Here is a 16892-nt window from a genome sequence, read left to right on the forward strand (position 1 = left end):
ACTGTTGACGTTGAGACTGGTGTTTTGCAGGTACTATTTAATGAAGCTGTCAGTTGAGGACTTGAGGTGTCTATTTCTCAAACTAGGCATTCTAATGTACTTGTCCTGCTTGCTCAGTTGTGCACCGGGGCCTCCCCCTCCTCTTTCTATTCTGATTAGAGCCAGTTTGTGCTGTTCTGTGAAGGGAATAGGACACAGCATTGTATGAGATCTTCAGTTTATTGGCAATTCCTCGCATGGATTAGCCTTAATTTCTCAGAACAAGAATAGACTGAGTTTCAGAAGAATAGCAAAGTCTATTCAGAAAATATTTGGAAACCAATGGTTTGTGGTATAAATAGACAGACTACAATATTATGCAACTTTAGTATTGATCATATTGAAAAATATATATTTATTACCATTTACATTCTGTATAGAGGGAGTGTTTTTTTGTGCTACTATACCAATAAGCCCACCTGAGATAAATGTCAAATTGACAAAAATAGTGTCTGTGCATAACAATGCAAGGTTCATTTAATAGTTAAATAAGAAAAAATGCATTTAAAATGTAAGCTGTAAATGCCTGAAATGTATTATCTTGTTTTATAGTTCACAAAGTTATGGTGTTACTGACATGAAGGCACAACTGTTAGCATGAAGAAGAAAAAAAATAAATTGGCAAGAAATAGTAATAATATATCAGAATATTAATCTCTTAATTTTACATCAAGTATGGTCACATCAAATATCTGAATAATGAGTTTATCTGAGGGTTGCCTCAAGTTTTATTGCAGCTTTCAAATTGGCCATTACTGGGAGGTTACACAACTGTCAATAACTACAATAATCGGATTGATTTAGAATTAAAAACCGTTAAAGAACAACCAGATTAATCTGGTTGAAACATTACTCAGCAGGACATTTTTATTTTTTCTTTGAATCCGAAAATGGAATTGGCCTTAATATGTACACTTACTCTAGGCCTTTTTACACTATTTGAGGTATCTGTATCGATACTATTTTTCAACTCCTATATGTTTATTCATTAACGTGTCTGAACGCAGTACAAGGTTTGTACGCAGTACAAGGGGGGCCCCCCCTTTTTTTTTTTTTTACACGAGTTTATAAATAAATAATGCATGGTTGATACTGTGTCGAAGTTTTGTTTGTCTATTGTGTTGTATTGAAATGCTCACTCTTCCTATGCGGTTTTGTGTTTCTGGCAGGCTATTCGCACTGTCAAAAGAGTGGAAAACTAAAACAGTGGCGATAGTTTGAAGAATGTTATGTTAAACTCGTTAGTGTAGATTATCGGAGCTGCATCCACTCGTTCCTTTTCCTAGATTCGGCGCGTCATCAAAGCATCCTTCACGCGGAAGTCGATGTAGGGATTTTTTTTCAAGTTTTGACTTGCGCAGTAGATCCTAGGGTGTAGTCGGATATAGTTATTTTCCTTCTGAAGTTTCTCCATGGCGGTGGACACAAAGCACTGAGACCGTGGAAGTCTGCGTTAGGGCAAGGACAATAATTCTGGAAGGAACAAACGCATTTTTAAGGAGAAGCAATTGAAAGTTTTCCGTATGGTTTTACTTGTTTTATCAAGATTGCGGTAACTGGGTAGTTACCAATAAGTTGAAAGTTCAAAGGTGTAATAGAGGAATTCGTGTAGTTGTAGCTTAAGTTTGAAACGGCTTTTAGAATAGCTGAGAATGGGTTGGTTTATTCAAGTTTTGTTTTCATTTACTTGTTTGGCTGTCTTCAGCCACAGTGCTATGGATGAATGCACTGACGATTCGAGTCGTCCTCAGCGATGCATGCCAGAGTTTGTCAACGCTGCTTTCAATGTCACTGTGGTAGCTACCAATACTTGTGGCTCTCCACCAGAAGAATACTGCGTACAAACCGGGGTTACGGGGGTCACCAAGTCGTGCCACATCTGCGATGCCAGGGATCGCAGACAACACCACAGTGCTGTGTACCTCACCGATTACAACAATCAACAGGACACCACCTGGTGGCAAAGTCAAACTATGTTAGCGGGCATCCAGTATCCACACTCAATCAATCTAACTCTTCATCTTGGTAAGTGTTGATTATATTATGTTTCAAGCGCATAAAACAGTCCAATATGTTTAGCTAACGTTACCGTAAGAGCACTATTCATCTCATCTGCAGACGGATTAGGGGGTGGCTTTTTAACTCGGAGCAAACATTGAACTCGAAACAACTGTTCATATAAACCACGAATAGAATGGAATAGGTTTGGTTTCAATTTGAAAACAAATCCCAGTTGACAAGCCGAGATGTATGGCAATCACACACTGACTGCTTAATTCTTTGCGGCGGACAAGACCGCTCCTGGCGCCATCAGTAGATACATTTTTTTATTTTTTTTTTAACTTTATTTAACTAGGCATGTCAGTTAAGAACAAATTCGTAGTTTCAATGAGGGCTTAGGGACAGTGGGCTAACAGTTGTTTAGTTTTTTTACCTTGTCTGCTCATTGAATTCTATCTGTGTGTAAAATATGCCTAAAATATATATTTGCGTTTTCTTTGTGTATACAGTCATGAGAACGGTTATCATGCTCTAAATACATTACATTTAACCAGAGGAATGGATTTCTCAGAGTTAGTCATTCTTTTACATACTGGAATTTGCGCAAACTGCCGCACAGCTGAAAGTTCTAGACTCGAGCTATGAATATCAAATGCTCCTTCTGGGTCTTGTTAGCTTTGACTAATTGACTGATTTTATAGAGTAGGCCAGATGAAATGGACGATAATGTGAGACGACATTTTACGTTCAACTGTGTGGAGGTCACATGTTGTGGAGACTCATCTACAGGCCTATTTACTGAAATATAACTGTCCTTCCAATAATGATTGGAGGAGTGCTTTTTCTAGAGTTAATTTCAAATGATTAACTTTCCATTAAGTATTTGAGACGAGTTTCAGTATTCACCCAGCACTACTGTTTTAGTGCTCGACATTCGAGTGGTTTAGTCAGGTCTCCTTGTAGCTTCTTTGTATTCTAAGGTAACCAACTTTGATAAGCTGGTGGACTGTAGTCACCTATTCTATACTGAAAAATTATATAAGCGCAACAATTTAAAAGATTTTACTGAGTTCCTATATGAGTCAATTGAAATAAATACATTGGGCCCTAATCTGCAGATTTCATATGACTGGGAATACAGATATACATCTGTTGGTCACAGATACCTTGGAGGAAAAAAAAGGTAGGGTTTGGATCAGAAAGCCAGTCGGTATCTGCTGTGTCCATTTGCCTCATGCAGTATGACATCTCCTTCGCATAGAGTTGATCAGGCTGTTGATTGTGGCCTGTGGAATGTTGTCCCTCTTCTCTTCAATGGCTCTGCGAAGTTGCTGGATATTTTCAGGAACTGGCACACTCTGTTGTACACGTTGATCCAAAGTATCCCTAACATGCTCAATGGGTGACATGTCAGGTGAGTATGCAGGCCATGGAAGAAATGGGACATTTTCAGCTTCCAGGAATTGTATACAGATCTTTGCGACATGGGGTTGTGTATTATCATGCTGAAACATGAGGTGATGGCGGAGGATGAATGGCACGACAATGGGCCTCAGGATCTCATCAAGGTGTCTCTTTGCATTCAAATTGCCATCAATAAAATACAATTGTGTTTTTTGTCTGTAGCTTATACCTGCCTATACCATAACCCCACTGCCCCCATGGGGAAATCTGTTGACATTAGCAAACTGCTTGTCCACACAACGCCACACACGTGGTCTGCGGTTGTGAGGCCGGTTACACATGCGGCCAAATTCTCTAAAACAATGTTGGAGGCTGCTTATAGTAGAGAAATTAACGTCCAATTCTCTGGCAACCGCTCTGGTAGACATTCCTGCAGTCAGCATGCCAATTGGTGCCTCCCTCATAACTTGAGACATTTAGTGGCCTTTTATTGCACCTAGGGCTGTGGCGGTCACGAAATTTCGTCAGCAGTGATTGTAAAGCAAATAACTGTCAGTCTCACGGTAATTGACCGTTAATTAACATAAACATATTTAGCATCTCCTGGCTTCCACACACAGCCTACAATTGCGAATGGAGGCCGCTTTCCCCGGTGGCTTATTTTCATGCCTCCCAGGTAGCCTATACTCCTGTTGTTAATGTAACCAATGTGCTTATTACTATAGTAAATGTAGTAGGCCTAGCCTATAGAAAGCTCATGGGATCCTCCTCTTTTTATTAATGGCTATCACTCAGTTTTCACTCAGTTTTTTGTAAGGAAAATGTCTGGGTTCTTTTATTTCCGCTCATGAAACATGGGACCAACACTACATGTTCAGTCTACACATTCCGCCATAACGCGCTCAAAGCACAATACACTTCAGGGTAAGCACACCATAGCCAGGGGTAGGAAACTAGATTCAGCTGCGGGAACATATCATTAGGTTAATTCCTGGTGGGGTTTTTTTTGGGTGGCCCCTGAAAAGTCACTCAGACTGGTTTCAGCCTGCTGGCCGCAGTTGCCGACCCCTGCCATATGCCATTGTTACTCAACTGTAATGTATCGTTTGGAGGACATATTCTGGTTTGGTGATAACCCACTTGATAATACAGTGTGGTTTCTGTCAGTTTCAAAGTAACCGGTAGCCACATTGACTGGCCTGTGTGATTACAGTATCTAGGCTATTTGATGCGTAAAGAGGGAGATTAGATTGAGCTCTGTAAAATATTATTTCCTTTTGTAAAGTAGCACTCAAATTTGCAATTCCAATTGACTCTTGGCATTACCTAAGCTCCTGGTGCAATGAGCCCTGACATTCAGGATTGCTGATGCTGTCTTGGTGATATTAGTGTGATTACTATAAATGGCATGAACACTACTGTGTTAACTGACATACAGGTAACTGCCAAAATAATGGAAACACTTGAGTAAATGAGGGATACAAAGTTGTTTAAAAGCAGGTGCTTCCACACAGGTGTGGTTCCTGAGTCAATTAAGCTATTAACATCCCATCATGCTTAGGGTCATGTATAAAATGCTGGGTGGGGCCATTATTTTGGCTACCATGGCTATGCCCCCATAGGATGACAATGCCCCCATCCACAGGGCATGAGTGGTCACTGAATGGTTTGATGAGCATGAAAATGACATAAACCATATGCCATGGCCCCCTCAGTCACCAGATCTCAACCCAATTGAACACTTATGAGAGATTCTGGAGCTGTGCCTGAGATCGTGTTTTCCACCACCACCAATAAAACACCAAATAATGGAAGAGTTCCAGACTAGGCTTGAGCGAAATACAGATGGTATGATTTTGAATACCGTTTTTAAAAGATGTGTGTGTGTGCTATGCCACTGATTTTAACTATAAGTTAATAATAAAATAAAACTATAATACAATTATATCAAACTCAGGGCTACAGCTAACTTGCTAGCTGAGTGGCTTGATTTCAAGATCACGCTTCTTGGTTACAGCAGAGATATACAATCCAATTTTCTGGTTGCATAAGTTGTTTTTTATTTTTAAGTAGAGCCACTGTGTGCACTTCCGGTAATACTGTATGAAAATCTGCAAACAGCCCAACCCTATATATCCAGACACTTGTAGATTCTATGCCACGGTGCATTAAAGCTGTTCTGGCTCGGGGTGGCCCAAGCACTATTTAAGAAACTGTTTATTTGATTTTGTCAGTCACCAGTACTTTTCAAGCTTATTGAGTTGTTAATATTATTAAATGTTAACAGTATGTCCAAGGGGGAAAAGTTAACCATTTCTGTACAGTCATACAGGCCTTCTAATAGATTACAAAGTCTCACAACAAGAGCACACAAGGCTGGCACCCTTGGCATGAATTGGCCTCTGTTAGTTTCCCATTATCACTAAATGCATAAGTTCACTGATTGTTCACATTATGTGAATCACTGTGGGGAGGTGACTAAGGGAGTGGGAAAGGATGTGCTTGAGCACCTATTCTGCTTCTCAGAAACTAAAAGCCACAATGGTGGAGGTGGTTGGCCTGTCTTCTTTTTAAGGCAGGCATTCTGTTTGCCAATCTTTGTTTGAAGGAAACATCGACCTCACTCAAAGTATGTTTGTTGCTAGTTGGCTTGTTGAGGTCAAATAAAATATTTTAATTTGAAATCTTGCTGTTTGTGCGGCTATGCATTTGATTTTATTCTTTAGAGAATGATTGGCCTAGATGCAGGGCTCGACATTAGCTCTTGTCCGTGACAAAAAAATAAAAAAAGTCAGACAAGAAGAATATTAAGTTGTCACAATGGACAAGTTAAAAAAAAACAAATCTCACATCACAATATCAAACAATTACTCCAATCAGAATTGGATAAGAGGCCAACATTGGAATAATATTCTAATTAAATTTTCACTTAAATATAAAAGCCTACTTGTCAAAGTGTAGGTGATATGCATATTGGCTACAGCCTCGTTTCCAAACCGATGCTGACATGAGGCACCAGAAAATGTAGCCAAACTTTTAATAACGTAAATATATGCTAAACGCCAGTCATGTTTGATAGCTATAATAAAGGATAATTAACGGCATATAGGCTTGATTCTGTCAACATACTCGAGGCACGGTTTGTTCAGATCAAATGGTCACAATACCGGAGAGTGAAGGACAGTGCCTGTTGCACACAGCACATCACCCACCTTGAATCTGAGTGGTGGTTAGCATTTTGAAACCGTTTAACAATTAAGTTAGCTTTAGCTTTCTTCTGGAAAATGTGAAGTCCAAGATGGAAAAAGGGGGCGTTGTTGGGGCTGTGTTTCTGGACCTAAGGAAGGCTTTTGATACTGTTAACCATAAGATTCTCATCACAAAATTGTCCAAGTTCAAATTTTCCCCCGATGCCTTGAGATGGAGGAAATCATACCCTGAAGGCAGAACTCAGTGTGCCAGAGTGAGCAATGAGCTGTCGCCCACTCTTAGCTATGATGTGGGTGTGCCCCAAGGGTCAATACTGGGGCCCCTCCTGTTCAGCCTGTACATTAATGATCTGCCTTCTGTCTATACTGGGTCTGAAGTTCAAATGTATGCAGATGATACAGTGATATATGTGCATGCAAAGAGCAAACAACAAGCTGCACAATAACTCACCACTGTAATGGTCCAGGTTACAAAGTGGCTCAGTGACTTGTGTTTGCATCAATGTGAAAAACAACTGTCTGCATGTTTTTCACAAAGAGGGCAACACTGCCATCAAACACACAACTGCACCACTTATCACACATTCACAGAAGACATGGCTAAAGGTCAATCAGATTTGTGAACATAATCCCTAGCTGTGTATTGCTGCTTTCCATGTCTGTTGTCTGTAGCTTGTGAGGTGTGGAAACACTTTGTTGCTTTTATGGATTTTGTCTTGTTGGTTTTTGTTCTATGTTGCTCTGTCTGTATGCTACATCTTGCTTGTCCTATGTTACTCTGTGTGTGCTCACTGCTCAATGATTGTCGATATTGTAATTGTTTTTAATAACCTGCCCAGAGACTGCGGTTGAAAATTAGCCGGCTGGCTAAAACCGGCACTTTTTACTGAAACGTTGATTAATGTGCACTGTCCCTGTAATAAAAAATAAAAAAAACTCCAACTCTATTGTTAACCTGGCTATTTTATGTCATTTTATTAAGCATGTCTTGTTTCAAAGTAGTCTTGTCAAAATACAAACGACCACAGAAATGTTGAGAGAATCATTTAAATGCTTAATATGCCATTGAAACCAGCATATTTCTCCAGTTCTATTGGTTTTCAAATCAACTTTATTTTATTGACCAGCAGTAAAATGTGTAATCCTATTTGTATTAGTAACCCATGCTAGTTGATACATCTTCAGATCTCGATCCCTCTTGATTTCTAACAGATATTTTCATATCATCACATGAAACCGTTTGCGCTTTTGAGAATGGTGTTTTCCTGCTAATTGCATTTTGGAATATTGGGGCCTACAGCCATGTGTGCATTGTTAGCTTATATGAATAAATAAAACTTTGTCAACATTTTAAACTAAACAGACGGATCTGTTGCATCAGCCTCATTGCTTTTTACATTTTCTAATGTGCAGTGGCTGTATGAATTTTGGATCTGTCGTCCCAGAACTGTCTCAGAGTCTGTTTTAAACCGTAGACACATTTTTAATCGGCCCAGGGATGACAGGACGCCCTTTAGTTCGAGCCCTGGTTGTAATTGTAATGTTGCAATATTTTATAGGCTACCAAAGGTGGCTAATCTTCCACCAGGAGAGCCTTAAATTGTATTTTGAGGCAGGCTTGAATAGGCAAAGAAGCCAATAGGCAGAGTAGGCTACATGTTTGTTTTGATTCTCTGGGGAAGAAAAAAAAAAAGATAGTAATGCATTTTATTTTGTAAAGTGATTCCATGCATCGTACAATGATGTACAAATAGTGTGAGACCTTTTTGGGGAGGGACAAGTGACTTGTGTGTTAATGATAAGTCACTTAAAATAAAAGTACTGGTTAAATTACCATATTTATTTTGTTAAGATTTAAGCTTTTGTTTGTATATATTCAAGGCTTGGATGACTTTCATCTCAGTATGCCCTTGAAGGGCTGGTTTGGGCAGGAAGAAGGCATGTCCCGACTTGACAACACAGCAGACATTTAACTAGAGGTTGAAGATGTTTCCTGTCTTTCTAATATAGTATCCTCCACTCTTGAATCCCTAGGCCTCAAATACATGATGCCTTACAAAATAATGTTTGAATGGTAAGTTCAGGAAAGTTCATCCCCAGGCAAATTCTGTTCCCCAGTTTAGCCCACACTCAGTGCTGAAGAGAAATGAATATTCATGATGTGCCCATCTCTGAGGGGAATTCTCTTCACCTATGCCCTGAAATGTCAGTCTCTATGAAGAATGTGAACAATGAGGGAGACATCCCCTAGAGGTTTCTGTTTCAAATGTACTTTTAAAGGCATTTGTTGAGATCCTTAAAGGAGAAGGGAAGCTTTTTACTAAATGCCGTGGATTCTCCCTACTTAGGCTATTTAACAGTGCACAAATGGTTGCCACGGTTGGTTACAATTTGTATTCCAAGAGGCAGCAACATGATTTAGTGAAGTAAATCTAATGAAGCAAACTGTTAAAACATTGTTAATTCTTTTACTCCTATGAACGTGCAGGGAACACCTGCAGGATATGAACAGTTCTCACTATTATCCAGATAACAATCGTAAAATAGTTTTATTAACCCAAGTTAGTGACTTTGATATGACTGAGGCATGTCCACTCAAAAAAACATGTAATTCCTATGTATACTTCAAAGAGTTAAATTAATGCTACTCACTTATAATATTGCTTTCAATGTACTACTGGCCAAATCTTCTGCTACTGAAGTTGTGCTTGAACTCTTTTGTATGTTCTATCCTCTGTAGGCCTACATCGGAAACCATTCACTATCAGGATGTGAAACACTTCACCATAACTTCACCCTTTGTGATCTGGGAGGTGGTTAACGGCCAGACTAGCTTTGGCCAGCACACAGAAGTGGTTTCTCTATCCCAGAGATGAGATGGTGCGCAGCAGTGTGGGAAAGCCTTTGGGAAAGTCTTTCTCTGGCCCCTGAGGTTCCCAAGTCATAATTTTCCTTGTAGGCTTTCCCAAACACTATAAAAGACAGTCATTTTTTTAAAGACTGGCCAGCTGTTGCAAATTATACCAATCTTAAAGTGGTGGGGGACGGGGCGATGAGCCGTCATCCTATTGTTTTGCTGGTGAATGAATTATCTCAGCGTGGGAACCTTGTATTTCTAACGCCCTAGGTTTTTCTGATGGTCACACAGATATCTGAATAAAAATTAAGTTGGAAAGGCTAAGATACATTTAACAAAGGACACAAATGATGAAATAACAAAGTAAAAATAAGCTCCGAAACCAAATTATCTGAAGTCACAATGAGAGCTCAAAGAGGCACTCGTTCGTTTATAAGCTATGCTGTAATGGTTTCCTGTAGGGTTTATGAACTACATTCGGGTAGCATGTGTAGTCAGGCAGTGTCAATTATACGTGTGCTTTGAATTTATGGTGACTTTGTGTGACGTAAATAAGCTAGGCTAAAGGCTTCCATGCGACAACTTGTTTGGATAATGTGTCATTTTTTTGCTAATGTGATGCTGCGCAGGTGTATATAGTGGAATTGCATGAGTGCCAAAATTGGGAATTTGTTTTGTAATTTCCCGGGTCTTGTCATTGCATTTTCTGGGGAAATTTGAAGTGTTCCCGGATACCCATGTTAATCCCTACTGTTGTCATTTTCTCTTTATATATATATTTTTTAAGTAGAACAACAAACTGGTGCCCTGGCACCTGCTACCATACCCCGTTCAAAGGCACTTAAATCTTTTGTCTTGCTCATTCACCCTCTGAATGGCACACATTCACAATTCATGTCTCAAGGCTTAAAAATCATTCTTTAACCTTTCTCCTTCCCTTTATCTGCACTGAAGTGGATTTAACAAGTGACATCAATAAGGGATCATAGCTTTAACCTGGATTCACCTGGTCAGTCTGTCATGGAAAGAGCAGGTGTTCCTAATGTTTTGTACACTCAGTGTACGTAAAGGATGGTCAACCATCCTCCAGGAGAGCTAATGGTTGTGCAGCTTTTATTCCTTTACACCTCTAACAAACCACAATTTAGAAATTAGCTGGTAATCCAGACCTATATTGTGTTTTGAGCAGAGCTTGATCAAAAGCCTGCACACCCAGTAGCTCTCCAGACTGAGGGTTGACCTCATGTGTTTTATACAGTTGCCTAAGCCCAAGCAAGAAGGCGCTGACAGAGATGATCTCCTCGCTTCACGTCCTTAGGACATTTTTTCTTTATGTATTATTTCTTACATTGTTAGCCCAGAAGATCTTAAGTGTTATTACGTACAGCTGGGAAGAACTATATGGATATAAGAGGGACGTCAACTTACCTACATTATGACCAGGAATACGACTTTCCCGAGGCAGACCTCCACCCTGGACATTGGTTCTAATCCCAGAGGCCGACCCAAAACAGCGTCATCGCTGCAGGTGGAGCGGCCTCCTGGTCAGACTAAGAAGGCGAGCACGCCATCCACTGCTTCCGAGCATATTACTCACCAATGTCCAGTCTCTAGACAACAAGGTGGATGAAATTAGGGCATGAGTTGCCTTCCAGAGAGACATCAGAGATTGTAACATCCTCCGTTTCACGGAATCATGGCTCACTCGGGATATGTTGTCAGTCGGTACAGCCACCGGGTTTCTATATCCGTCGTGCCGACAGAAACAAACATCTCTCTGGTAAGAAGGGCGGTGGTGTATGCCTTATGATTAACGAGTCGTGGTGTGATCATAACAACATACAGGAATTCATGTCCTTTTGTTCACTTGACCTAGAATTCCTTACAATCAAATGCCGATATCATTATCTTCCAAGATAATTTTCTTTAGATTATAGTCCACAGCCGTGTATATTCCCCCCCCCCCCCCCCCCCCCCCCCCCCCAAGCATATACCTCGACAGCCCTGAAAGAACTTCACTGTACTCTATGTAAACTGGAAACCATATATCCTGAGGCTGCATTTATTGTAGCTAGGCATTTTAACAAAGCTAGTTTGAGAACAAGGTTATGTAAATTCTACCAGCACATTGATTGTTGTACCCGCTCGAGCAAAACATTAGACCACTGCTACTCTAACTTCTGCGATGCATAGAAGGCCCTCCCTCCCTTCGGCAAATCTGACCATGACTCCATCTTGTTTCTCCCCTCCCTATAGGCAGAAACTAAAACGTGCTTAGGTCTATCCAACGCTGGTCGAACCAATTGGATTCCACGCTTCAAGGTTGCTTCGATCACGTGGACTGGGATGTGTTCCGGGTAGCCTCAGACAATAACATCGACATATGCTGACTCTGCGAGTGATTTTATTAGGAAGTGCATTGGAGATAGTGTACCCACTGTGACTTTTAAAACCTTCCCTAACCAGAAACCGTGGATTGATGGCAGCATTTGCGTACAACTGAAATCACAAACCACAGCATTTAATCATGGAAAGATGACCGAAAACAGTGTAGCTATTCCCCCCGCAAAGCAATCAAACAAGCAGAGCGTCAGTATGGAGACTAAGAGTCGCAAATCAAAGGCTCAAGAACGAGACGTATGTGGCAGTGTCTACAGATAAACACAGATTACAAAAAGAAAACCAGCCTGGTGAGGACATCTACTTTGCATGACACAAGTAATGTTTGTAACAATTGTTTACAGACCGATTTATTTCACTTATAATTCACTGTATCACAATTCCAGTGGGTCAGAAGTTTACATACACTGAGTTGACTGTGCCTTTAAACAGCTTGGAAAATTCCAGAAAATGATGTCATGGCTTTAGAAGCGTCTGTTAGGCTAATTGACATGATTTGAGTCAATTGGAGGTGTACCTGCAGATGTATTTCAAAGCCTACCTTCAAACTCAGTGCCTCTTTGCTTGACATTATGGGAAAATCAAAAGAAATCAGCTAAGACTTCAGAAAAAAAATTGTAGACCTCCAAGTCTGGTTCAACCTTGGGAGCAATTTCCAAGTGCCTCAAGGTACCACGTTCATCTGTACAAACAATAGTACGCAAGTATAAACACCATGGGACCACGCAGCCGTCATACCGCTCAGGAAGGAGACGCGTTCTGTCTCCTAGAGATGAACGTACTTTGGTACGAAAAGTGTAAATCAATCCCAGAACAACAGCGAAGGACCATGTGAAGATGCTGGAGGAAACAGGTACAAAAGTATATATATCCACAGTAAAATTAGTTCTATATCGACATAACCTGAAAGGTCGCTCCGCAAGGAAGAAGCCCTTGCTCGAAAACCGCCATTAAAAAAAAGCCAGACTACGGTTTGCAACTGCATATGGGGAAAAATATCCTAGTTTTTGGGGAAATGTCCTCTGGTCTGATGAAACAAAATAGAACTGTTTGGCCATAATGACCATTGTTACGTTTTGGGGGAAAAGGGGGAGGCTTGCAAGTCCGAAGAACTCCATCCCAACCATGGCAGCATCATGTGGGAGTGCTTTGCTGCAGGAGGGACTGGTGCACTTCACAAAATAGATGGCATCATGAGGAATAAAAATGATGTGGATATATTGAAGCAACATCTCAAGACAAGTTAAAACTTGGTCGATAATGGGTTTTCCAAATGGACAATGACCCCAAGCATACTTCCAAAGTTGTGGCAAAATGGCTTAAGGACAACAAAGTCAAGGTATTGGAGTGGCCGTCACAAAGCCCTGACCTCAATCATATAGAACATTTGTGGGCAGAACTGAAAAAGCGTGTGCGAGCAAGGAGGCCTTCAAACCTGACTCAGTTACACCAGCTCTATCAGGAGGAATGGGCCAAAACTCACCCAACTTATTGTGGGAAGCATGTGGAAGGCTACCTGAAACGTTTGACCCAAGTTATACAATTTAAAGCCAATGCTACCAAATACTAATTGCGTGTATGTAAACTTCTGACCCACTGGGAATGTGATGAAAGAAATAAAAGCTCAAATTAATCATTCATTTTACTATTATTCTGACATTTCACATTCTTAAAATAAAGTTGTAATCCTAACTGCCCCAAAACGGAATTTTTATTAGGATTAAGTCAGGAATTGTGCAACTGAGTTCAAAGGTATTTGGCTAAGGTGTATGCAAGCTTCTGACTTCAACTGTACGTACAGAGACACCGCCAATTGTTGGTCATGGAAATTTGGTGAAAATTCATGAAATTTAGTCTGTCAAATTGTGTATTTAATCATAGGTGTTAGGTACTTAAAACGTGTGTAGTTTATATTTTGTGCATGTTAGAGAGGACTAGGCTTAGGCTTTGTGGGCCTCTCACAAAGCTGCCTAGATATATCCCAGAGTAGAGCAGCCTATTTGAAAATGTTTTTTTTAATTTGAACAATTTTATTATGATATGGTTGTGCTGGATTCGTCCAGCTCACCAAAGAACACTTGGGTTTCCGCAGACATAAATTAAGCTAGAGGTAATTTCTTCACTTTGTTGTGACATTCCCTCCTTTTGGTATTTTTTTATTTAACCTTTACTGAACTTGGCAAGTCAGTTAAGAACAAATTCTTATTTACAATGATTGCCTACCCTGCCCGACGCTGGGCCAATTGTGCGCCACCCTTTGGAACTTCCAATCACGGCTGGATGTGATACAGCCTGAATTCGAACCAGGGACTGTAGTGATGCCTCTTGCACTGAGATGCAGTGCCCTGGCCCCACTTGGGAACCCAAGAGGACCACTAGACTTCAGTGGCTGATCACTGATATGGTCTTAGTTCCTACTAGTTCATTTCACACGGATTTCAGTCTTCGTAAATTGAAGTGTAGGCTTTTTTCTGTCCATTTGGCAAAATATTGTGCTTTTGCTTTAACTGTACTATTGTTGTTAGTGCAAGTAGTTGAAGTACTCCTGAATATTATTCATTTTTAGCTTAGATATTAGCCTATTTGATTCAAGTTGGATGCGCTTGCAATTGTATTTGAGTTGATGACCACCCTTGGTAAGCAAATCACTGGTCAGTGTCACTTAGTTCTTTTTAAATATTGTCAACCAGGAATAACTTTACCAGGGACACATTATTAAAGCAAAAATGCAGCCATTTTAGGATTTCCACCTGTGGCAGTTTAAACTTGTAACTGAATAAACCCTCTCTATCAAAGGTGCCTCTAGAGTCTCTGACGACGACAGAGTCCTATCTTTAGATCTGAGGCATAGGTGACCGCTCCCCACCTTTCCCTCCTAAAGTCATACAAGCTCACAAAACTCCTTTGTCTGTGTTCTTTACCTGGGGAGGGGTTATTCAGTTGCTGGATTAGCCTTTTTGTTTGGTCATTCCTATCCGTCTGACCACATCGTCCCCTCTATCCCGCCAATCCTCCTCTCTTTCTCTCCTGGATCTCTCTGTTCCTTTATTTACCTGCATGTCTTTACGTCTTATAGGGAAAGTCTCTTACGCACAGCCCTCAAGACATAACCTTGTCTTTTTTGGAGACCTTACACTCAATATTCATTCTGTGATTGGGGATCCCTAAAAAGCTTAACTGCAGCCTGTTTGCTGTCCATTCATCAGTGTTTACTTTGAAGTTGAAACATTCTTGCCGGTCTGAGCTAATTATAAGGGCAGTGGTAAGTTTAGGGGCAGTCCTTTGCACTGCCAAAGCGCAGCAAGAGGTGCTTTGATATCACTGGGGTGTTGTCAGCAAACCCCATCCACCCGTTGGAAACAACAATGAGTTGTTCCTGCCAAGGTAGGCTGACAGCCGTTTAGGTCAAACTTTTTTAGTTTGAGAGAAAAAGAGATAGTCACTACAAAGATACAGGTATCCTTCCTGAGTATATTAATACACCATCTAAAGTGTAATTAATAACTTCACCATGCTCAAAGGGATATGTTATGTCTGTTATTTTAAAAAATGGCCCATCTAACAAAAGGCATTTGAAAACCTTCCTGGACTTTGGAGTTTGAAATTCACTGCTCGACTGAGGGACCCTACAGATAATTGTATGTGTAGGGTACAGAGATAAGGTAGTCATTCAGAAATCATGTTAAACACTATTACACACTGTGTCCATGTAACTTATTGGAATTATTAATTATGTGCTCATTTTTACTCCTGAATTTATTTACGCTTGCCATAACAATGGTGTTGTTTAACATTATGGGGGGTTGTGTGTATCCCAGTGACGCAAAATGTCAATTTAATCAAATTAAAATGCAGCCTGTAACACAATGTGGGAAAACGTCAAGGGGCATGAATACTTTCTGAAGGCACTGTATGGCAAAAATGTTAATTCAAATAGCCATAATCAAGTGGCAAGGATCAGATAATAAAATGCTTTGAAGTTTGTGGCCGCAGCTATAATTACGTTTGTTGGGTCTAATTTGCAGGAAATTTGGCCTGCGCACTTTCACATATGTGTGGCCACTTGCCTCTCCTCCTAATAGTGGTTTTACACAGGTGACGACAAGATGCGAGCATGGGAGAAGAAGTGTGAACAGGGCGGGATCAAAGTTGGGGAAAGCTGAACTTCGTGCAAATGCTCTGCGACATCGCGGCTCATTATAGCTTCCAGACCCTACTGGATTGGCTGCTTATACCTAGCCTGCTTGCTAGCACCAACATGAGCGTGGCTATCCGAGTTATCGCATTATGTGGAAATCCCCTGTAATGACCCCAGTCACTCACTCCACAACAAACATGGACAACATTAAGGAGTGAACTAAAATAAGTTTCAGGAAGGAAGGTTAACTGCAAACAGACTGCAAAAAAAAAATGTAAAAACAAAAAAGTTGAAGATGAAGATGAAGATTGTGGACCAGGGTGATTGGAAGGAGTGGATAGGTACTTCGGGAACTGATGGACGGACCGTAACAATAGTGCACTCAAAGCTGGTAGGCTAGCTAGAACTAAAAAAGAACGTTAGTTTAGGAGCATTTACTAGCTATTCCTCTCTGTTATAAATTATACTAGTCATCTAACATTAATCATACTAGCAGCCTTTAGTCTGGTCTGGTCTTGGCCAACTCTGAAATGTACTAGTTATCAGTTTCTGATTTATTCCATAACCACATGTTGTCTATGCAAGTAGCAAAGCATGTGTATTTGCCTTCTATCCTCCGGTTCATGAGCCTGGAGCGTTATTACTGGCAGTGTTGAATTAGAACCACCACATATTAGCCATGCAGAACTAAAAAATGATGTAAGTCTCTGACAGCAATTGGGTGTAATATTATATTACTATGAATTTAATGCAAGAACACCCATGCAACACAATTATTGCTCACACAAAGCATAATTCCAATGGAAACTAATATTTTTAGGAAGGTATTTACTTTCTCTTCATT

At 40.4% G+C, this 16892-nt stretch overlaps 1 protein-coding gene across 1 annotated transcript in view; it reads left to right on the forward strand.

Moving 5' to 3' along the window:
* Positions 1–909: 909 nt before the first annotated feature.
* The window catches only part of lamc1 (laminin, gamma 1), an 80216-nt gene continuing 64233 nt past the window's right edge, over positions 910–16892 (forward strand). Inside the window, exon 1 of the mRNA XM_021589534.3 lies at positions 910–2064. Within this exon, the coding sequence (XP_021445209.3) occupies positions 1692–2064 (373 nt within the window). The 5' untranslated portion in view covers positions 910–1691. The remainder of the gene's footprint in view (positions 2065–16892) is intronic.

The sequence above is a fragment of the Oncorhynchus mykiss genome, chromosome 28 (genome assembly GCF_057628025.1).
Source record: "Oncorhynchus mykiss isolate SJ-2025 chromosome 28, ASM5762802v1, whole genome shotgun sequence".
Lineage (NCBI taxonomy): Eukaryota > Metazoa > Chordata > Actinopteri > Salmoniformes > Salmonidae > Oncorhynchus > Oncorhynchus mykiss.